Source organism: Euprymna scolopes, chromosome 15 (genome assembly GCF_053919585.1).
Source record: "Euprymna scolopes isolate OS-2025 chromosome 15, ASM5391958v1, whole genome shotgun sequence".
Classification (NCBI taxonomy): domain Eukaryota; kingdom Metazoa; phylum Mollusca; class Cephalopoda; order Sepiida; family Sepiolidae; genus Euprymna; species Euprymna scolopes.
In genome coordinates, this window is record NC_136496.1 from 130,531,511 (window position 1) to 130,555,869 (window position 24,359).

Genomic DNA, 24,359 nt, shown 5'->3' on the forward strand with positions numbered 1-24,359 from the left:
TAGAAAATGTTCCCACGACTGGGGTAATGAAATGTAGAAAATGTTCCCACGACTGGGGTAATGAAATGTAGAAAATGTTCCCACGACTGGGGTAATGAAATGTAGAAAATGTTCCCACGACTGGGGTAATGAAATGTAGAAAATGTTCCCACGACTGGGGTAATGAAATGTAGAAAATGTTCCCACGACTGGGGTAATGAAATGTAGAAAATGTTCCCACGACTGGGGTAATGAAATGTAGAAAATGTTCCCACGACTGGGGTAATGAAATGTAGAAAATGTTCCCACGACTGGGGTAATGAAATGTAGAAAATGTTCCCACGACTGGGGTAATGAAATGAATAAAGTGGAAAAAATGAAAGTTCTCGGTTAGAAATAACCAGTCTTTTTTTTAGGAATGATTAACCAATATAAAAGTCCATTTTTTTACTTTAGCAGAGAGATAGAAAAGGGTATAAAATCCATTTCCGTCGAAAATTATCGTTTGCATGCACGTTTAACGTCCCGTGGACGGAGTCGATGATCATCTCTATAGCATGCTGGTTGGGGGTCAACTAATTGGTTTTGGTGCAAAACGCACTATTTATAGATTTCAAGCCGGCTCCACAAACACTGTCAGAAAAAAATATTTTTGAAATTTGTTTTCTTCATAGTCCGAATGGATGAAAAATAAATCTTTGTGATGCAAGATGCTTTCAAAGACGTCCGCATTAAAAGGCCGAGTTTAGTTTATATGCCCAAAGAATTTGCGTCGGTGTAGAAAGGCGATGTGCACGCAGCTGAAATGATCTCTGAAATAGGTACGTATTTAGATTGTCTTCCTGATTTCGTACGAATGACTGGCCAGGTTTCTTCTTCAGCTATCTGTGTCGACAGGTTCGTTTGGAAGAAATCCTCTTCGATCCAGGTGGGTTTAATGCAATCGATAGAGACTGTGTCTTTGTTGTTGTTCCGCATTATTGTGAAGTATTTCTTGGCCCCGCTGTAAAACTTTGAAGGGACCCTGGTAATTTAGTGTGAGTGGTGTGTTAACTGTATCATTTCTGATGAAAATGAATTCGCTTTTCTCCAAGTTTGGAGGCAAATATGATCAGGATTCCTGCTAGCGCGGAGGGGTGTATGTAAGTTTCGCCAAATGAACTTGTTGGGGTTGGAGCGTTGTTCTGGGAAGTGTGGAAATATTGGCCCGGTAGGGAGAGAGGCATCCTGTACACTGGGCAAGATCAGTAGACCAGGAAACCTTAAAAATAACTGACAAGTATGAATAAGAATAAACCATAAATTTATTTGTAAAAAAATATTTAAGGAAGCACGTAAAACAGTACAGTTTACTTAAAATTCAGTGAGATGGGTGTGCCTGCATTTTGGAAGCCAACTCCTTTGTGTCAATGTCAACTGAGGTTAAGGTTAAACGAAGGCAGAGATGTTTGCTTAAGTAGATTCCTCTCTTTGGATTTAATCGACTTCATTGCGGAAAATGCTGCTTCACAAAGGTAGGTACTGTCAAACATTGACAGCAAGTGCAATCCAAAACGGCGTAAATTAGGATAATGCTTTTCAGAAAGAAGAGGCCAAAATTGAGTGATTGGTAGTGTAGCTTTGCTTAATAAAAACTGGTCACTTTGCAAGTCACACAATTCAAGCTGCAAATCTTCATCGGCTTCTGATATAGTTATAGTCAGTGGAGCATTGAATACATTGAAGTTTTTCTCAAGGTGCTGGAAATCTTGAAATCGCTTGTTGAAGTCTTCAATCAGGGTATCAAGAGTTTCAACAAAGCAGCAGAAGTTATTGTCCTCTATTTCTTTAGAAATAACATCACAACTTGGAAAGTGAATCAGAATGTTACTTTGCAGATTACTTTTGAAGAGACTTAATTTTTTGCGGAAGCCATCTATGAAACCATACAGAGAAACAATTGTTTGATTCCTACCCTGTAAACTTAAATTGAGCTTATTCAGATGCTGAGTAATATCCGTGAGGAATGCTAGACCTTTCAGAAAGTTGACGTCTTGCAATAAACCTTTAAATCCATCAGTGTCTGCATTCAGTTCTTCTAAAAAGTTTAGAATCTCATTACGCAAACTGAAGAATTGCTGCAGACATTTCCCAGCACTAAGCCAACGAACAGTAGAATGGAGTGAAACGTCAGAAAATTCTGTATCTAAATCTTTCAAGAAATCAACAAATAGACGATGCCTCAGTGCTTTATTACCGCCTCTAATGAAATTAATAATTCTCATTACATGCTGCATTACATCAGATAAACGTATACATCGACTAGATAACGATTCTTGATGAATAATGCAATGAAACATTGGGCAGTCGACTCCAGCATCTCTCAAGTACGCTATAACCCCTCTTTTAGCTCCAGTCATTGATTTGGCACCATCTGTAACGATGCAAGAGCATTTCTGAAATCCACCATACTTGCTCACTAAAGAATTCAGATCCTTTTGGTAAAAAGTGGGAGTAAGCCGAGTAACTCCTCACTGACATTAAACTGTGAGTCAATACTTCTAACAAAGACAAGCACTGGCTGACATCCCTTATATCTGTGCTTTCATCAAGAGCGAGAGAAAAATAAACACACTGCTGAATTTGATTCATGACCTTCTCCTGAACGAAATTGCTAAGCTCTTCAACACGTCTAGCAACAGTTTGATGCGAGAGTGGAATTTTTTCAAACCCAAGAGCTGCATCGTTAAAGCCCATGGCCTTTCCCATAGCTATTGCACATCGCTTAATGAGATCACCGTCAGAGAATGCCTTTTTGGATTTAGCCATCAAAAGTGATACATCATAAGAGGCTATGGTTGTAGAAGACGAAGGCTTCACTAATTGAAACATCTTTTCTTGACGCTTACGCAGGTCTCATTTGAGATCATTGAGTAGGGCTCGCCGCGCCTCACCAGTGTATTTATCATAGCCAGTGACATGAAGAGTGCTGTAGTGTCGTTGTACATTGTACTCTTTCATAGCAGATATCATTTCATTACAAATTAAACATAAAACTCAACCACTTTGTTCTTTCACCAGAAACCTCAATTCCCAACTATCCTTGAATTGACGCCTTCATCAGAGATTTTTCTTTTCTGAGCCTTCGTAAAAAATGTGGTACTAAGTCTGAAAAGAAAAAATAGAACAGAATGTAATGGAGGATTAAGTAAAACTGAAATTATAAAGAATAATAATAATAAATGTTTATTATTTCATCAAAATGAAAATCACAATTTAAAACAATTGTATGCTTATGATGGTGTACTACAACTATTAAAATTCTGTATACAGTACGGAATAAAGGTGTTTGAGTTGAATTATTCCAATTCAAACTCAAATAAAGTTTAGTAAAAAACCAACTTTTTTCGAAATAACTCAATAGATGTCTAAATAATACTAATTTTTAAAAGTTTTCTAGAAGAGGCTGAGGGCCGCATGCGGCCCGCGGGCTAGGCTTTGAACAACCCTGCCTTAATATGTTCAACGCCGAGTAACTTAGAGAATTGTTAAACAGTTCCGATTGAAATTGTAGTCCATGGTTTTTCATGAGGACCTGGGGTACACCGAAATTCGCTTTCCAGTTAGTGAGTATAGTTTTCATTACAGTGGTGGCTGAGGTATCTTTGATTGGGACAGCCACCGGCCATCTGGAAAATCGGTCTACGACTGTTAACAGGTACTGGTATCCCTGGCATGGTGGGAATGGTCTGATGATGTCTACATGAACGTTCGAAAAGCATGCATCTGGAGCGACGAATGCTCTGATTGGTGATTTGGTGTGCTTGAGGATCTTGCATTTTTGACATTCTATATATGCAGAGGTCCACTTCCTGACGTCTACGTTCATGTTAGGCCAGACGAAACGATCAGCTATGATTTTAAGTGTTGCTTGCTTGCTGAGATGAGAAAAGTTGGAGTTGGTCGAATACTCTCTTCTGAAGAGACGGAGGAATGTATGGTCGTGGCTTTTAACATTTTATCACTGAACGCAATGAGTTTTGCTTTAGAACGTCAGGTTGAGTTGGTGTTTTGTTTGTCGGCGATCAGGTCCTGACTCGATAAGTTCTCATCCGTTGACGTACGTTCTAGACAATGTATCGGCGACCGTATTGAGTTTTCAACTGACATGCCGTATATCCGTGCTAAATTGAGATATATAGTCCAGGTGGCGTGTCTCACGGGATGCGTATCTGTCTGCGCTCACATTCATTGTCTTGGTGATTGGTTTATGATCGGTATAGACGGTGAAATTCCTCCCCCTCTAGATGTCGAAAATGTTGTATGGATAAGTAAATTGCCAGGAGTTCACAGAAGAAAGTGCTGTATCTCCTCTGGGCGCTTGTTAGCTTAGTCGAAAAGAAAGCTATCTGTTTCCGTTCAGCGTTCACCAGTTGTTCTACGACTGCTCCTACTCTGACGTCAGATGCATCTGTTCTGAGGAAGATTTTGGTGTTTGGGTCGTTCTCTGTGAATGAAAGTCTTGTGAAATTGACCAGGGTTGTCTTCGCTGTTTCAAAGGCTTGTAGGGCATCTCCTTCGAGTGTAACTTTCCTATTCTTCTGCTCGATTATGTTCGTTAAAGGCGAAAGTATGGTAGAGCAGTTGGAAATAAACCTCCGCTAGAAATTTATCGACGAAATGCCTTATTTGTCTTGTCAATGTCGGCGTTGGGATTCCCTGATCACATCGATCTTGTCAGCCAGAGGGGTGATTCCATTTTCATTGATGCGATGACCCAGGAAATTCACAGTGGGTGCTCCACAAATGCATTTCTCAATGTTTATGTGTCGACCATAGTGGGATAATCTCTGGCGGATCTCGTCCAGGTGCTTCCTATGGGTGTACTCATTTTCACTGGCTACTAAAATGTCGATATAGGTGTATGCAAAGGAGAGGCCATGCAGTACCTCATCCATAAACCTTTGGAAGGTCTGGGGCGCATTCCTGAGTCCAAATGACATCTTGACGTACACAAACAGGCCAAAAGGAGTAGTGACGGCTGTCTTAGGGATGTCCTCAGGGCCTACTGGGATTTGTTGGTAGGTTTTTATAAGATCGATTTTGGAAAAAACCCGTGTGCCTTGAAGTCTTGGTGCGAAACCATGGATATGTGGCACCGGATATCGGTTGGGGGTAGTTAAAGCATTAAGCCATCTTTAATCCACGCATATTGGAAAATCTGTACCACCAAGTTTCAGTACAAGATGTAGAGACGAGGCATATGGGCTATTAGACAGTCGAATCATGCCTTCCTTTAGCATCTTGTCAAACTCCCATTTAGCAAAATTGTATTTGTGTTGGGACAGTCGTCATGGATGTGAAAATGTTGACTGGCCCAGGGTCTTGATGAAGTGTTGCATCTGGTGTTTCACTGCATCAGCAGTTGTTATCGGCTGTGTAATTTCAGAATATCTTGCCAAAATTTTAGTGTATTCCGTTCTGTCATGAGTTGCAAGACTGATCCCAGTTATATTTAACCACAACAAAGTTCCTACGACGTTGATGTTTGTTGTATTGTCTATAAGAGTTCTGGAGTGCATGTGGACAGACATTAAAATGTGCTAGGAAGTCTGCGCCGAGGATCGGTGTTCTGACGTTTACTTGGGTGAAGGTCCAGGTAAACTCGCATCGCATGCCGATGTTGAGGGTTAACGTTTTGGTATAGTACGTATCAATCGTAGAACCATTCGCTGCCTGGAGTTTGAATAAGGTGGCTTTTGCATGCCTTTTGTCCGTTGGGAGTATGATGCTTATTGCTACACCAGTATCCACCAAAAACCTCATGCTGTTTTGTCTATCAAAGATGAAAAAGAGGCAACATAGCGTGTCTTTACTGGTGGATTTTGCCGTTTTTATCCACAGGCTAGTTTCTCGAATTGGATTTGGTTGTGGCTTGTTTGCAGGGTGGCCTGCATTTTCTTGTGGACGGTCCGGTGATACCAGCATAGGTCCGGATTCTGCTACCAATCTCTGCTCATACTTCACCTGCGTGGGCATCTGTTGTCGTAGTAGGGCTCTGGAGTCCTTGAACGGTGCTGTAAAAGCAGTCGCATGTCCTGGAGTTGTTGCTGCAACTCGGCCAATATCTTCTTTAGGTTGCTGTGGTTGAGGGGCGTGCAGTTTTGCTCATGGACTGCATATATGCTTTGATCCAACTTTGCAGATATTCGGTCCGCCGAATCGGCTAGCTGGTCCAATGGTGTGCTATCTTGCATGAGTGCCAGGATTTGTGTCACTGTGGAGGGTAATTTGTCCATTCATAGGCCACACAGAATGGAATCAGCCATGGAGTGTTTGCCGAGTTGGCTCCTCATGAACCGCAGGAGCTGTCACACGGTTCGGTCTCCTCTGGTAATGTGGGTGAACAGTTCCCTGAGTGGGTCTTCGTTGATCGTCCGGTACATTTGAGTATGGCGTTTTTCAAGCTGGTGTATGGATCATGGTCAGGAACGTTTGAGTATGTTGGCCACTTTGTCGACAACAGCGGGAGGTAATGTCTGGACCACGTTAACAAATTTTGATTGCTCGGACGTGATCCATCTGTGAAAATTGCCTCAAGCTCAAGGAACCAATTCTTCGTGTGGTAAATGCGTTAGGGCACAGCAATGCTGATGGAGGGATCATAGTGTTATCGCTAGCCATCTTGATTGATTGAACAACTCATGTTGGATTAATCACTTGTTGCGGGCCTATAGGTGTTGTAACTGCCGACCACTTCAAGGAAAAGAAAACGCCTCGACTGATGTTAATAAATTTATTGAACACCGTGAAAACTGAAAAGGAAAATATAGCATTGAACAAATGAAACAAAATGAATACATTTCAATATCAAATTGACAAGGAAATTTAGTGAGTTCTTGGAATGAAGTGAGAGTGTCACATACCATGTTGTCTCTCCGGGGTCGGCAGTCAAAAGGGGTCTGAAGTAGTTTTTTGCCCCTTTCCCCACTACCGCCTGAGTCCGCAGTAAATAAGGGGACGGCAACAATTGGTCAATAAAGGATTGGAAAAGGGGCTATTAGCGGCAGCTACACTCCCACCAAATTGCCATCGAATATTGATGAGCCGTTACTGAACGATGACAATTTTATTACAATATCAATATAATTGCTACTCTTTTACTATATTCATTGTATTTATGTATCGTTATTGTCTACTAGCACAACTAACTTATGGATTGGACGATCAATGCAGCTTTCAGCAGATTCAACTTTTTGACCCATCTTGACCCAGTTGGAGTTTAACTTTACGCACCAAACCGTCTTTGTCCTTTGTTGCCTCCACCACCTTAGCCATTTTCCATTCATTCCGAGGGAGATTATCTTCCTTTATGAGTACAATGTCTCCAATTTTTATATTTCTTCTGATTGCATGCCATCGTTGTCTGGTGCTTATGTTAGCCAGGTATTCTTTACGCCATCGGTTCCAGAACTGTTCAACGAGGTACTGAACTCGGTGCCATCTCTTCCTAGCATACAAGTCTTCCTTTAAGAAATTACCAGGTGGTGGAAGTGGTTTAGTTGTCTTCATTTGTATTAAATGGTTTGGTGTTAGGGGTTCGAGACTCTTAGGGTCATTAATTGTGTCTACTGTGAGTGGACGACTGTTCACTATTGCCATTGCTTCATACAGAAATGTTCTTAGGGTGAAATCATCCAGTCTACCCGTGGCTGAAGCTAATACAGTGCTCATTACGCCTTTTACTGTGCGTATTTGGCGCTCCCATACACCACCCATATGGCTAGCCCCAGGCACGTTTATTTTGAAGTCGCATTGCTTCTCAGCGAGAAACCTTGCTACTCTGTCGTGATCCAATTCTGCGATGCCCTTTTCAAGCTGACACTTTCCGCCTACAAAATTGGTTCTTTGGTCGCATCGTATTTGTCTTACTGCACCTCTCAGGGCTATAAAACATCTCAATGCGTTTAGAAAGGCATCAGTAGAGAGGTCTTCGAGCATTTCTAGATGGACGGCTCTGGAACTAAGACATGTGAACAGGAGGCCATACCTCTTTATGTCCTTCCGACCGTTGGGTGAGATTGTTGATGTTGCTAGTGCACTAGCATGCAACCGAGTTTGTGTTCTTTCCGAGCTCCTTTCAGTTTGATTTAAAGCATGAAGGGAGGAAATTGGATTGCATGCTATTCGTGCTTCCTCCGACACAAAATCAGAAAATTCCTCAAAGCTTGGGTATGGCATGTTCTTATCTAAGGCCCTAGTGACATACCTATTCCAACGGTCTGTGACCCAACCAGGAAGTTTACGAAGTAGCTTTTGATTTTCTTCGCAGTCGTTCAGTACCTGCAGACCGGATATGTGTGGCATTGCACTGCTGCATGTTATAAGGAAGTCGCTGAAGTCCCTGAGCTTGAAGGATTCCCTAGGTCCGATTCTTGGCCACCCTTTGAGCTTTTCTCTAAATGCTCTTTGGATGACAAAGGGATGCCCATAGCGCTTCTGTAAAATATCCCAAGCTTGAGTATATGCCTCTTCATCTGTCCGATAGAACATACCCTGTAATGCTGAAAAAGTTTCACTGCCCACATTTTTTTAAATAAAATAATTTATGTGCTGAGCTCTTACAGCTCTCTTCTATCAATGATTTGAAGGTGGTGCTCCATTCAACAAATTCAAGTGGATCTCCTTTAAAAACGGATGGTTCTGGTGTGGGGAGTTTGGATATCAGTAAGGACTCCCTTAATACCTTAACAAGTGCATCCTCTCTTTCAATTTTGGGTGTGATTGGGCCACAGGCTGTCTGGAGGGTCTTACTTCTGGTTTTACTGAGGATAGATTCGTCTACCTGCAAAGCATCTTCCCCTTCGGACTTCTCCAGTATATTGCTGCCATCTGCTTCCGCATAAGCGTTGTACTCTGCCGCAATTATTTCCAGGTCCCTTTGGTTTTCAAGCTCTCTGAGGGTTTCCTTTAATTTGGAGATTTCCTGATTTCGCTGGATTTCCACTTGCTTAGAAGCCAGGCGTGCAGCTGCCTCAGCCTTTCTCAGCGATATTTGTGAACTTTGGCCAGAGCTTCGACTCAGTCTGGAAACAGTGGAGCCATAAACTGACCTAGCATCTTTTCTCTGTAACAAGTTCGAGAGAGATTTTTTAACTCCAGCAGGATCGAACACTTCTTCCGAATACCGTTCCTCAATAAGTGATATTACTTCAGAGGTTACCGAAGTACATGTGTCCATTTTCCTCCTTATGTCTGGAAGTGGTGAAGTTAATTTTCGTACACCTTCATAGGCTTGTTCCACTGTTCTCCAGTTTTCTTCATAAATCTGGGTGAAATTCTCTAATTGCTGCATTGAGCACTCTGATTTGAGCTTTATCCTGACAAAGCTCACATCGTCCTTAAACCTAGAATAAACATTGATAAACTCCCTTTCTTTCTTAGTTGTTTCCTCTCTTTGGAAATCCATTTTTTCTGTCTGGTATCTTTGTCGTCCAGACCGCCTTACTTCTTGAGATTGTGTCTCCTGGGGATCTGCATTATTGACTTCAGACAGCTTTGAATGTTCCATATTAGAGTTGAAGGGAGTTTAGATGTTGAATGGTTAAAGGGAGAAAACTCACTAATTATTGAAATTAATAAGTGACAAGTGTGCGTCGGTTGATGAAGTCAATCCTTCTAGACTGGGACACACCCTTTTTTTTTTTTTTTAAACAGGAAGGAAGGAACGACTATGCTCAAGACCGTCTTAAAAGACAAGATGGCCGGTGGGCAAAAATAATTTAATCTGCTGACGTCATCACGGATAGTCCATACCGGTGACACCGGTAGTCACCGGTAGGCATTCGTAACGTCTTGAAGTCAGTGTAATATTTCTTTTTTTATTAAAATGCCTTCACGGTGCATCGTTCCAACTTGCTGAGGAAATTATCGTAAAGGACCAAAAAGTGACAGTATTTTCATTTCCGAAAGATAAAGAATTATAATGCAGTAAAAAAAAAAAAAAAGATTTTACACCATCTCCATTCAGCAAAGTAAGTTTTAACGTGCTCCCCCCCCCTGTATTTAACACGATGTAACTATAATTTAATTCAATATTATCATCCTAAATGTTCTACCATTCAAAAGAAGAAGCTTCAAATAAATTGCTAATATTAAAAAAAAATTTTCTTACAGCATACAAAACTAATGAAAATGCGAGACAACATCGACTCTTTAAAACACGATTTTTTTAAGCTGTTGACACACGTTTTATAAATCTAACAAAAATTAATTTTCCTGACATTTTTCAATATTTAAAAATAAATTATGCCGGCTGATAAAATTTTTAAACTTTTTTTTAAAGCTAGAAAGATAAAATTTAAAAATACTTATTTTATATATATATATATATATATATATATATATATATATATATATATGAAACTAAACTAAAAAAATAAAAAAAAAAAACACGCGTTCACTCGTGGTCTTAAACAGTCTTGGCCTTCGGGACCAGATCAAAGTGTAGTATCTGTCCTCCAGATGCTGCATTCTATTTCTTGTTCTCTTTCGGTGGAGGAGAAATCCTTCACGACTGAGACAATTTTTATTTTTGTACCTTTTCTCCACGTTAAAAAACGACCCTGGTGTCTAACTCTGTCCCGTGGGGAGGCATAGTAAATAAGTACAATTCATTTCATTAACGTAATTGGGTTTGTATTACTGTACACATAGATTCGAAAAAGTTGTCAAAAACAAATATATAACAAATAAATGTTATCAAAGGCAAGATAAGTTACTTTTCTACCAAATATTTTTCGTGTTTTTATTCAATGTAACATGTTTATTCAGCTCGAAAAACATAGTGTTTACCGATGTATTCGAAAATTCAAGATGGCGTCTGATTCTCTCTTTAACACGGTAAGTTTGGGATAAGGTGTTATAAATAAAAAACTATACAACATACTATTAAAAACCCGCCGAATATATGTCAACCTATGTCACGGTAACATATATTGAGCGAGTTTTTAACAGTATTTTATCCGGTTTTGTATTTATAACACCTTTTCCCAAACTTACCGTGTTAAAGAGAGAATCAGACGCCATCTGGAATTTTCGAATACATCGGTAAACACTATGTTTTTCGAGCTGAATAAACATGTTACATTGAATAAAAACACGAAAAATATATCCAGTTTGGCAGAAAAGTAACTTATCTTGCCTTTGATAACATTTATTTGTTATATATTTGTTTTTTGACAACTTTTTCGAATCTATGTGTACAGTAATACAAACCCACGTATTTTAACAAACTGAAAATATGGATATAAAAAAATGATTTTGCATGTTATTTTTGTTATGTGGTGAAATAATCTTAAATAAGAAACATGATTTTTTCTTTAGGTTAATTTTTTTCATGTATTTATTAAAAATATTGTTTTTGATTTTGAAAAAATATTGTGGTTCATTTTTGATTAAAAAATATTCATTTTGATTAAAAAATATTCATTTTGATTTAAAAAAAAGTTTAATTTTAATATTTGTTTATTGTCTTAACTCATATCAAATGTTTTGCTTGTGTTCTGCTTCAAATATTCATAATCTTACATGCATAATTTTCATTTAATTATATTAAATAAACTTCAAGTTTATTTCAAATCAAATCGTGTTCCTTCACTTTTTTAAAATGTAATTTATAAGTAATTAAAGAACGCATTCTAATCTTTAAAATCTATAATACAACGAAATATTCAATTGCTTATAATATACTTAAACAAATAACTTGTGTTTTTTTTTATTTTTTTATTATTAATATTAGATGAGTTTCAGTATAAATCGTGTTCTTTCTTTATTTCTTTATTTTAATCCAATTTTTAAGTTTTGTAACGCTGTCTGTAAAAATTACTGTTCATTATTGACAGTCTAAGAGTTCCACATATCTTGCTTGTTGGGACCTCGGCGATGACGTCATTTTTTCAGCTGGCCGGCCATCTTTATAACGAAGGCCACGCTATGCTAGACCAGGGGTCGGCAACCTTTTGTTTAGCGTGTGCCGACTTAGGGTTTCAAATTATTCAGCGTGCCAACATTTATTATTTATAACGATCAAGGTCAATATACCTGTTCTCTATATTTATTTCATAAAATATATAATAATGTCAAAGTTTATAAATAATGTGAAAAAACTGTTTCTGAAAAGTTTTTATTATTAATGGGACCCTTGTCCTTGCATGGTCTTTGCCAATTCCTCAATGTCGGGAACATACTTTGTAACTTTGAGCTTAACACAGTTTTCTGAATGTTCAGGTGTTAGACGACTTCGACGTGGAGACAACACTGCTTTCATGTGAGAGAAAATTTGCTCACAAGAATAAGTTGAACCAAAAGCTGAGAGAAGAGCAAAAGCAATTTTCTTCAAACAGATGAATGAGCTTGGGAGGGAGATCCAACAGTTCAGAATAGCACCAGACTTTTCAAAATTTTCATCTTCCAGAGACTTTCTTAGTTCAGCAAATTTTAATGTCCATATTTCTGAAGACCTAAATTCAATCTGTTGCATTTCAAAATCATCAATGTCCATCCAGCTAAAAAGTTCCAGTTGGGCATTTGTCAAATCAAGCATGTCGGGCTTAATCAGATATGAAAATAAGGATCCATGAATGTAGAAGTCCTGGCTTCGTTTTTCGAATTCTGCTTTGAGTGCTTTCACGTACTCCTGAAGCTCATCTGTGTTCACTTCGAATTGATTTGCATGATTTTTCACATTTGGAAAGTACTTAAATGCTTTGATGTTGATGTCACGGGTAAAAATGTCAAGTTTCATTGTAAACGCTTTCCAATAGCTGAAAAGATCAAGGACTGTTTGTCCCTGTCCTTGTAATTTCAAATTAAGCTCATTCAAATGTGTGTTTATGTCGGTCATAAACATCAACTTCAACAACCAGCTTTCATCATTCAGCTGAGGGAATCGTTTCTGTTTTTCATCAAGAAACATCTTAATAGCCTCAAGACAACAAACAAATCTAGCTAAAACTTTGCCTCGACTAAGCCAGCGAACATTGTTGTATAACAGAAGATCTCCATATTCACACTCAACTTCTTGTAGAAGCGATTTGAATTGCCTGTGAACCAATGAAGAGCGAGAAATAAGAAAGTTGATTATCTCAACAACAGTTTTCATCACAGAGACCAAATCCAAAGACGAGGTCTTTGCACATAAGCCCTCCTGATGTATAATACAATGAAAACTTAACAGTTTGCGTCCAACATGATTTTCCAGAAGTTTTACAAATCCTTTCTTCTTGCCAACCATTGCAGCAGCACCATCGGTTGTTACGCAGAATAATTTGTTCAAGTTAATGTCTTGTTTAGAAAAATAACCAGTAAATGCACACAAAATATCTTCTGCTTTGGTTGTATCATGAAGGGGTAATAAACAACACAACTCCTCATAAATGTGATTATTCTCGAGATATCTTGCAACCACTGCTAGGCGAGACGCATCGTTTACATCGGTGCTTTCATCAAGAGCGACACTAAATACAAGGGATTGCTTTAATCCAGTTGTTTGCTTAGTTGTCACATTTTCAGCCAAGTCAGATATGCGCCTCTCAACTGATCTTGCAGAGACTGGTATTTCTCTAATTCGAGAGAGTATAATGTCCTTATTTTTTAAATCACGAAACAAAACTTCAGCACCACTCAAAAAAGCTTCTTTGATGTATTCACCATCTGTAAAAGGTTTACCATTTAAAGCCACACACTGGGCTATTTTGTAACTACATTCAGTAGCTTTACTCTTCATTCCAACAGCTTGGCTCAAAATAACAGTTTGTTTTTTGAAACCAGAAATAGCTTTTTTGATGGCTTCACCTTTTTCTTCTGAAGTTTTAAACTTAGATTGATGTTTGGTTTGAAAGTGCCTTTGTACACTAGATGTGCGACACACAACACTTTCGCAACAGAAAGCACAAACAGCACGATCCTTTTGTTCCACAAATCCATATTCTATTGTCCAATTGTCTTGAAATGGGCGATGATCAAGTTTTCTTTTCTTTTCAGTCATATCTAACAGCAGGGGTATTCTGAAAATATAAATAGGCCTAATTACGTAAACATCAATTATGATATATATAAAATACCAAACAAATTATTCTTGCCTTTGCTGTGGGAGAACCAGGATACATTTTAATAAAAATTGTGGAGAAAAATTATGTACAGGGTGTCCCAGAAAAAGTCTAAAGGTTTTGATTAGCTCGAGCTAGGATCCTATTCGTGCGTGGCATTCACAATTTTAAAAAAATATTTCATCCACGTATTCCTCCAATCATACCATTTTGTTTAGTATGAAGATGATCGAAATTGCTCATCTCTTCTAATCCCAGTTACGAGCTTGAAAATTAAAAGTACAATTTCAAGAATTTGAAAGGCAATTATACCTTATCTTGTATTCATATTCTGACCACTGAACAATTCTGTAACTCTAGCACCCTTCCTAAATTTAACACCCCTCAATTTCAAACAGCAAATAAAATGTTTAAAACTAATAATTTTCAAAATTTTTTTAGCTCATTGTGTTTAGGAAAGATTTTTCTTAAAGAAAAGTAAAACTTTTTAAAATAAAATCTCATATAATTAATTTTATCGTAAAAAATATCACAAAAAAGTCAAAGCTTCCTTACTGCGCGTGAGCGTTTTCACGTAATAGTTTCAATTTCAATTTGTAAATTTGTAAATTCTTGAAAATTTTCTATGATTTTAAAAATCGATAATTTTTTTTCTATTCATCAAATCCTTTTCATTTTTTCAGATTTTATGTAAAATTCTACGCTCTTTCGAATGGAAATAAAATTATTTTCTGAAAAATTCATTTTCATACTTCTTTTATTTATTTTTACCCCCCCTCTGTCTAAAAGTATGAAAGTATGAATTTCTATTAAAAATTCGTCTCGGAACACTCTAATTTATATCTTTATTTAAAGATCATAAAAAAATGAATAAAATAATGTGTTGTTTTTTTTTAAACCTTTATCCCTTCATTTTGAAAATAAACGCTAAAGTTTAAAATATGTACATTCTTTTATTTTTTAAAAAAGATTTATGAGCTGTGTAATTTTTTTATTTTTATCATGCTAAAAAAATTAAAGTTTCTTTAGTCTTTCCCTTAAAATTAAATTTGCTCTTTCGAAGATCTGCTAAAATAGCTATTTTATCTGTATCGGAACACTTAGTAAATGTTACGAAAAAAAAAAACCATGTAAAAATATTTAAAAACAAAAAAAAAATATAAACTGAAAGTTATCCCTTCTATTTATAATCATTATTTAAAGCTTAAAGTACTCACAACAAACATTCTCCTTTTTTCAAATAGAGTCCACGTGTTTTTAATCTCTCTTAGAGCTGATGACAGATTTATGACAAGCTTAGTGAAAGAAAGGGTAAGTGGTAAGTTAGAGAGTTACAGTATAGGGAGATAACAAAAATGGAAGTTTGTTTTGTTTTGGTAAGCTTTAACCCCAAAATGACCCATTGCCAGTCATCGTCTCTTCACAAGGGATGGTAAATAGTGTCATTTAGTGTGAAAAAAGGAGGGGTTTTACATATTGTTCCAGAACATTATAATCATTTCTCACTCTTTCTCTCTCTTTCTGCTAAACGAACGACAGACAGACAGCCAGACAGATATTGAAAAAAAAATGACTACCAAAAAATAATTTGTTTCCTAATAAGGTTTATCATATTTTGAATATGGTAGCATATACTTAGTTTCATAACAAAACTTAAATAATAATAAAAAGCTAAAAACAAAAGTTTTATAATTACAAATAAAAATTTATATACTTTTCTTAACTTTTTTTCCGGCATTGTTTTTTTATTTGTATAAATATTAAAATAAATTTAAACAAAAACAAATAAACTCCATGTTACACGTGTTGTTATTATCACTGGTAAGTGTTTTATTTTAATTAAGATAATCATAGTCAAAAGATTTTTTGGTTTACATATACACTTTTTATAATTTCAAGTTAAATTTTATATACACTTCAAGGCATCCGTAGATTTCAAATGTCAGCGCTGCTGCTGATGTAAACAAAACTTCCGGCGATTCGTTGAAATTTTGGGCGGATTTTATCAACCTATCTCTGAAAATATTGCTTTAATTTCCAAATTTATGAATTCTTGATTATTTTTATTGTTGATTTTTGTAGAGGAATCATTCATTTACTTAATGGTCATTTATTTTCGTCTGATAAGTTACTTTTTATATATTTATTAGATTTTTTTATTATGATTTTTGACTAAATTTTACATTTGCAACTCTCTCACGCTACGTTGTATTTCATCTGGGTCGGTGAGACTGAGTCACCAGACTCAATTCAAAACGCATTTCAAAATTATAGTATCTGACAGAACATACTTTGAACGAGCATGGAGCATCTAACGCCTACGGTTCGCACGGACAAAAATAAAACGCGTTTTCTTGTTGTGGGCATGCACTTAGGTGGCAAGAGTACGCAAGAGATCGCAGATATCCTCATAATTCCAAGGAGAACTGTTTCCTTTTGGCTGTATGAAGTTTAAAAGATTTGGAGGCTCGGCGTGCCATTAGAATTGCTTGGCGTGCCACCTGTGGCACGCGTGCCGTAGGTTGCCGACCCCTGTGCTAGACTATATAATGATAATCATAGACACAAATATGTCCATATATTTGTTGTTTGCACCCGACGTTATTTATTTTTTATTTTTTTACGTGAAATGAAACCTTTTACGTTTTGACATAACGTTGGCCGTTTGTTCTTTGTCTTGTATTTTCGTTTACAAAACAGCGCCGTGTTAACGTCGACGTTGTTGTTATTATTATTTATGGTCGACGAGAGTACCTAAAATGGCCGACCAGGACTGAGATATGACACGTGACCGGATGTAATGGAAGAAATATCTCATGTATTTAATTTAAGCCGTCGTTTCGTATCTTACAACATCGTATCTTACAACATATACAACAAATACTTTATTGTAACTTTTTCTTTAATAATCTATATTTAATAAATATTTATATAAAATTATCAGAATTGAAAAAAAAGCCAAGCTGGCAACCCTGATAGGCACTTGAATGTACTTTGGCAACACGGCTCTAGCTGAAATAATTTATTAAGGAAACAACGTAAATAAATAAATTAGAGAAAAGGGGAAAAAAACAATTTGCAACTTACCTGCATGGCATCGTCTGCTGAAATTTACGGCAAATGAGTCGTTTATAAGATATGCATTTTTTTTTAACGGTAAATGTTACCTTACCAAAACAAAACGAAGTAAAAAAAAAAAAAAAAAAAAAACGGAAAATTCATCGGCTCTAGATGAAGGGAAAAAAAACATAACGAATGAAGGTTTTTGTTCATATTTTTTTAGACAGGGTATTTATTTAGAAAAGGAAAAAAAAAAGGTTTTTGTCCATATTTTTAGACAGGGTATTTAGAAAAGGAAAAAAAAACATCACGAATGAAGGTTTTTGTTCATATTTTTAGACAGGGTATTTTTCTGTTACGTGCGTTAAGAACAGATTAAAATTTCTTATTGCTGTGTCTGTTTTCATACCATACGCTTCCCTATACATGGCCTCGTCCACATGTGACCATTTCATGTTACCTACCGATCCAGACACATGCTTAACCTTTCTTTTAATACGGGACCAGTAGCCCTCTATACTGTTCGTACACACACCTGTGACGGGGTCTACGAAATGTTCAGAGTGATTTACTGTGCCGTGTTGGTAACCGAGTGATGTAAGCCTGCTATAACTCCTCCATTCATCTGTGAATATGGTAGACCCCGGTTCCACATTTTCTAAAATAGCCGCTTCTAGGGTGACGGCCGTCCGGTCGGGTATTTGACGCAAAAAAACGAGTTTCGCTGTTCTCTCATAAAACCCTATTACCCATTCTTGCCTACTAACTCTGCCAACGTTATTTTTGCGTTTGAAAAGTAAACTTTCGTCTACTTCAACTATGTGTCCCGTTCCGCCCAACTTTTTTTTATCTTTTAATAACTTGCTCGTGCATATATCTCTGCAATACTCAAACCATTGAATGGCGACACCCGTAGAAACCCCACTGAAATTTGCGGAAGTAGTCACAGGTGTCTGTGAAACAAAATCGAACATAATTTGCAGTATAGTGTGAATATGGAGCTTTGACTTCTCGAAAAAGGTGCCCTTCCGCACCGACATCCTTGTACCACACATAGTGCATCTCCAACAAACTGTGTCTAGTTTAAACGCTGCAGATGGCCTGATACACATTGAATGTCCACAATCACATATTTTCTGGGTGGACACGAGCTGTTTACTTTGGGCATACTGTAATCCTTTCTCCTGGGTAAAATTAAGGAGAATTTCCATTCTTGGAGAAGTAGCCATTTTTTACAAGCGATACGGTAGAGAGAAGAGCAGTGTTGCCAAAGTAAATTCAAGTGCCTATCAGGGTTGACAGCTTGGTTTCTTTTTCAATTTTGGCTTCAAATTTGGCGTTTTTCTGATAATTTTATATAAATATTTATAAATTATTAAAGATTAAAGAAAAAGTTACAATAAAGTATTTGTTGTATATGTTGTAAGATACGATGTTGTAAGATACGAAACGACGGCTTAAATTAAATACATGAGATATTTCTTCCATTACATCCGGTCAAGTGTCATATCTCAGTCCTGGTCGGCCATTTTGGGTACTCTCGTCTAGGTCGACCTTATTTATTTATTTATTATTATTATTTTATTTTATTTTATTTTTTTTTTTTTTTTTTTAACATGAAATTAAGATTTTACGTTTTGACATAACGCGTCGTGTTTTTGTTTTGTTTTATATATATATACAATATCGACTACCATGCCGGGCTGTACGTTGATAACCAAACACGCCTTTTTTTTTTTTTTTTTTTTTTTTTTTTCCGGGGAACCGCGTGTCGATAAATTAGTTGTTGTTTGCAAAGGCGACTATCGTTTAACGCCGACGCTGTTATTGTTATTTATTTTCATTTTTTGCTTGAAGATTATATATATATATATATATATATATATATATATATATATATATATATTTATATATAAACAATGAGAACCACCACGCGCCGAATATACACTTGTTGCTGTGAGGGCGAGGGCCTGAAGGTGGTTAGCCAACTGACCGTACAACTAAATAATTGTAAGAAATATTTCCATTCTCTCCATGTAGCCCTTTTTTGGGGGCGCCTAGCAGTGCATGAAAAAATATAAGCAAACAACAAAATTACCTTAAAATTGAACAGACGTCTTTATTAATGTAATCCTCGAGGTTGCAAAAAAAAATGCTACACTTTTTTCAGCTGCACATAACTGGCTCGGGTATAATAGGATCTTATGATCCAAAAGTTCCCTTGGGAGTATCAGAGTTCGATTTACAGAGTTAACAGTTTATCCAGAGTTAAAGTCCATCTCCTTCTCGTTTCAACGTAAGTAGTCACTGTCGACAAGTTGAGAAATGTTTAACTTAGACTTTTCGTCTAAAAATGATTCGTTAACATCGGCACGCTGAAACACGTTTAACTTAGATTTTTCATCATAACGGTTCACTCATGCCTTGTTGGACAAACAAGTCCGAAAATTAATTAAACCCATTTTTTAGGGTTTTTAAAATCCCCTCGTGGGGAATATCTTGAGGCAAAGGCTGCCATATGGTGCGGCGGGAAGGGTGACGTCTCCTCCGTTCGCTGTCTTGTCGAAAACTGTCTCCTGAAAAACAAACAGACACAAATTTCACGCCCAATCTCTTCCGAGTGGCGTGACAAATTATTAACCAATGATAACTCCGCTGCTACTGCTATAATTTCTCACAATAAACGTCAGACACAAGGGCAAAGAAGACAACAGCAGGACAAAGAAGAATGACAAATGCGGGTAGTTTAGGTTAAACGAAGTTTCGCCTTTTATTTAGGCAAACAAAAGGGTGGTAAATGTGAATTTTCCGCTGGGCGACGTTGGTCCGGGGTCTGTCGCCGGAGTATTCCGTCAGGGGGATGCTTGTCGGTTCGCCGTGAGCTGGAATGCTGGGATGACGTCGGAGAAGTCGGCGTGGTAACTGGTGCGGGTGATCGGTCGACTTGGGTCCGACTGGGACTGTACTGATGTGTAGGCGTCAGATTATGAGAGGAATAGACGGACGAATTGGCAACACTGAGGGTTCAGTGTTCATCAGGTACGGACGGGCGCTCGGATCAGACAGACACTGAGAAGGAGGCGTCAGTGTATACGAGATACGGACGACATGGAGATCGGAGTCGTGGTGATGAGGTGGACTTCTACAGCTGGAGACCGGAGCCACGGTAGTGGTGGTGGACTGGACTGCTCTGCTACAGTGAAGAGACTGGAGTCACAGTGAATGCGCGAGCGTCGAACGGTGAGGAGACCGTGAGCAAGTGCAGAGCTTTGCCGAGACCAAGCTCCCGAGTGGTGGAAAATATCGCCGTATATTCGGGGGACTGCTAGTCACATGGAGTGGGCCGGACGTTGTTTCTAAACAACAGTAAATATCAATTCTAGGATGTGTTCTTTACAAACAGTTGATGCTGAAGGAGTTCGTTGTTTGTATTTAACGAAGTTTTTCCAGGAAATTAAAGTTTGTTGTTTTGTTTTTGTTGTAGAAAAGATGTCTTTTTTAAATTTCTTTTCTAAAACGGGGCTCTGAAATCACGTGACGGCTGCTGATATTACTGGCTACTGCTGATTTCGGCCGAGGCTGTCAGTGGCCGGTCGTCTGTTGTTGTTAGCGGCCGAGCCGCGACACACTATATATATTTTTTACAAAGTTCCGTTAATATTTTGACGCGGCGTCAACCACGTGTAAATTTTTTTGTTTGTTGTTTTTTTTTTTTGTTTTTAAATTATGACATTGGATAAACAAATATAATTGTGGCAATTATAGCCTAGAAAATTGCATTTTCTGACCTGTAGATCCACGAAAGCATGTTTTCACTGTAACTGCCGACCACTTCAAGGAAAAGAAAACGCCTCGACTGATGTTAATAAATTTATTGAACACCGTGAAAACTGAAAAGGAAAATATAGTATTGAACAAATGAAACAAAATGAATACATTTCAATATCAAATTGACAAGGAAATTCAGTGAGTTTTTGGAATGAAGTGAGAGTGTCACATACCATGTTGTCTCTCCGGGGTCGGCAGTCAAAAGGGGTCTGAAGTAGTTTTTTGCCCCTTTCCCCACTACCGTCTGAGTCCGCAGTAAATAAGAGGACGGCAACAATTGGTCAATAAAGGATTGGAGAAGGGGCTATTAGCGGCAGCTACAGGTGTTGTTGTTAGTCTCGCAACCCGCATGTTCAAAAAATAAAAATGTGTGTAAAATGGGGTTGAACAATTAAACAAAGATCACTGAGGCGGATGAATAAATTTAATACAAAATTTATTTTCTCAAAATCGATATTAAGTGAAAAGAGAAGACAAAGTTTCTTAAGTGAGAGTCGCTTCCTGCAACTGAGGTAATGAAATGAAGGAGAAAAGTAAAAGATTCTCAGTTAGAAATAACCAGTCCTTTTTTTAGAAATAATTAACCAACAGAAAAGTCCATCGCTTACTTTAGCCTCTGTGTCTTTTAACATGTGGGAAGAATCTTTTTGGTTTGAAAAAGTCACACAGAGCAAGATCAGGTGAATAGGAAGGTTGTTTCAGTCAGGGTTGCAGAATCGGATAGTGAAATTTCCAACTCAGACAATTCCTAGGATTGCAACTCCCTTCGAACTCCTTAACTTCTTGACCCCTATGTGGAAAATCTATTTTGCAGATTCATATACCAGACTCCCACACCTATTCAACAAGCATTTTATAATTATTTTTTGTGTATATTATTTTTTATGCTTAACATTCACTTGTATAATAAATATACTCACATATACACTAAACCAGCTTTATTTATATATGTATACAAGCATGTATAAATATATATTAATTATATAATTATATTATTTATACTCATGATCATTTACCAGCCTATAAGCACTTTCAAATCTGCCGTAGCAGAGTTGCCACTTCTTTTAGCCTTTGTCCCCCCCCAATCATCTGTTATTTCATTTACCCATTCTCATAAACCTTCTTTCACAATATTAGGAAAAAAAGTTCAAATCTATAAAACTTTTAAAAGTAGGTTTTATTCATAATTATAGAACTTATAGACTACTCAATAGAAAGTTGCAAATAAAAATTTAATAATTTGCTCTCAAAAACAAGATGGTTTCAGTGAGTTTCTCTTTCATTGCAGAAATTTCAATCCTCTTGCTTCTCTGTTAAGTCATCCCAGTCAATGTCTGGATTAGCCTTAGCGCTGAAAACAGACGTTCAACGCTCACTTGTTGGATGAAGTGCTGTTGCCAACGTTGCACACTCTTTCACTATATCCGAGTATTGCTTTATATCTTCATAAACATTTTACTTTGGATTTTTATCTATTTGTTCTACTTGCTGTAATGCAGCATGGAAGACTACCTTGAAACTTACTAAGGCTTTATTCACTGAAAGTGGAGTTTTAGTTGTTTCCTATAGCTGACGCCACTTTGACCTTGCTTTATGATCTTGTTAATTATCATGGCAAGGTCACAAAGTGCCGATTTTGCTTCATCTTTCTGTGTTTCAGATAACAACACTATTCATTGGGTCTACATTTACTGCCGCCAATAGAATTTTATTTTGAAGTAGTTGTACTTCTCTTTGATGCATTCACACATTGTTCCTGCAAGCAAACCATCATGGATTTCAAGAACATTCCAGGAGTGAGATCCTCTTCTTGAAGCTTTTTTGTCACTTGAAAGCTTTAAGTCTTCCAGTTTTTCAAGTTGCATCCATTGTGCTTCTGAAAGATTGACATCTGGGTTTGCCATATCGATAAGAACAGGCTTCAATTCAACAAGCCGTTTTACCATGTTTTACCAGCGAGTAACTTGGTCTATAATAGCTCCTTTTTCAATTCTTCTTTTAAGAATGGTGTCAAGCTTTGGTGTTCTTGCTGAAATAGCAACTCTTCTGCTATAAGATTACTCGAATGATGCTCTTTAAGAACATCATTCACTGCAAGTTGGTGTGTATGAACACAACAATGCTGGTGTTCGATTTCTGAAATGCAGGCTGCTACATCACCAAACACATCTAATGAATTTGGTGTCTCTTCAAAGAAATTTAAATCCTCTTATTTCTCTGTTAAATCATTCCAGTCAATTGGCTGCCTACTGTGATTAGGCCCAGATTATTCTTCCAGAATTTCTGCTGCAAATTCTTGTGTAATATTTGAATCTTTAATTTAGTTGTTTGACAATAATCAGCATGTTGGATGCATTGTGACAACGCATAGTACATGTCTTGCAACACTTTTTTTTACCAATTGTTTTAAGAAATTACTGGAATATTCAGCTTCAGTGTCTTTAATGGCTAAAGATTTGGTCATATTTTTCCCTTCATCCACATCCCTAACACTAACAGCAAAATAATTAACACTAACAGCAAAATAATTAACACAATGGCGTGTGTATTCATCCATTTGCAAGTATACGAACTTGTTACTTATTTTTCTCTTCAGCTGTTCCTTTTGGTTTTCATATTCATCAATTACTATTTTCCTTATGGAATCTCTGTTTACAGCCACTCCTAGTTTTCGTGCCAGTTCATCAATCAGTGCTAAGACTTCAAGAAATGAATTTCTAGGAAATAATCTTAACAATGTTCCTTTTGAATTCATCTGGAGTCATTGATATAGTCACTTTATCACTAACAAAAACTTGTCAGAGATGCTGTAGCATGTTCCTTTTGAATTCATCTGGAGTCATTGATATAGTCACTTTATCACTAACAAAAACTTGTCAGAGATGCTGTAGCATGTTCCTTTTGAATTCATCTGGAGTCATTGATATAGTCAATTTTTAGATGTTTAATTCAAAATATAAAAATTACTTTATTTCAGTAATCAATTTTTGTAAACTTACAAAAAAGTAAATACATATTTAGAGTTTTCCGGACTATTCCGTATACCAGTACAGTATTATTTGTCATTACCAAAGTCACATTACGCAATGTACAAGATTTAACCTAGATATTTCTTTTTACTATTATGGTTCTGGGTTAATGCATAAATATCTTGTACACTTCGGTCAACTTTGCAATTTTCTTTATAACATAATCGGTTTTTAATTAGATTAAGATGCTTCGTTAATTTCTTTACTCTGATTCCTATTTTTCATTGCTTTTCTTGTAAGCCTATCACTAGCAACCCGTTTTCTAGTTTGTATATTTCAAGCCACTAAATTTCTTTGATAAATGTACGATTTTCATATTCTGAAGTAACTTTATCATAATCTAGCATATTTCTATCAAAGAAAAATGTGATAAACT

At 37.0% G+C, this 24,359-nt stretch overlaps 2 protein-coding genes and 1 long non-coding RNA gene across 3 annotated transcripts in view; all 3 read right to left on the reverse strand.

Annotated features, from left to right (window-relative positions):
* Positions 1–223: 223 nt before the first annotated feature.
* Positions 224–24,359, reverse strand: part of LOC145294146 (general transcription factor II-I repeat domain-containing protein 2B-like) — a 35,436-nt gene continuing 11,300 nt past the window's right edge. The window contains exon 2 of the mRNA XM_080141251.1: positions 224–3,126. Within this exon, the coding sequence (XP_079997377.1) occupies positions 1,392–2,378 (987 nt within the window). The 5' untranslated portion in view covers positions 2,379–3,126 and the 3' untranslated portion in view covers positions 224–1,391. The remainder of the gene's footprint in view (positions 3,127–24,359) is intronic.
* Positions 11,968–15,703, reverse strand: LOC145294144 (general transcription factor II-I repeat domain-containing protein 2-like). Its single transcript, XM_080141250.1, has 2 exons — positions 15,284–15,703; positions 11,968–14,024 (listed from the first exon to the last, which is right to left on the reverse strand). The coding sequence occupies exon 2, from the start codon at positions 14,003–14,005 to the stop codon at positions 12,149–12,151; it is 1,857 nt and encodes a 618-aa protein (XP_079997376.1). The 5' UTR covers positions 14,006–14,024; positions 15,284–15,703; the 3' UTR covers positions 11,968–12,148.
* Positions 18,744–21,775, reverse strand: LOC145294145 (uncharacterized). Its single transcript, XR_013869828.1, has 2 exons — positions 21,128–21,775; positions 18,744–21,016 (listed from the first exon to the last, which is right to left on the reverse strand). It is a non-coding gene; the product is annotated as an uncharacterized LOC145294145 (long non-coding RNA).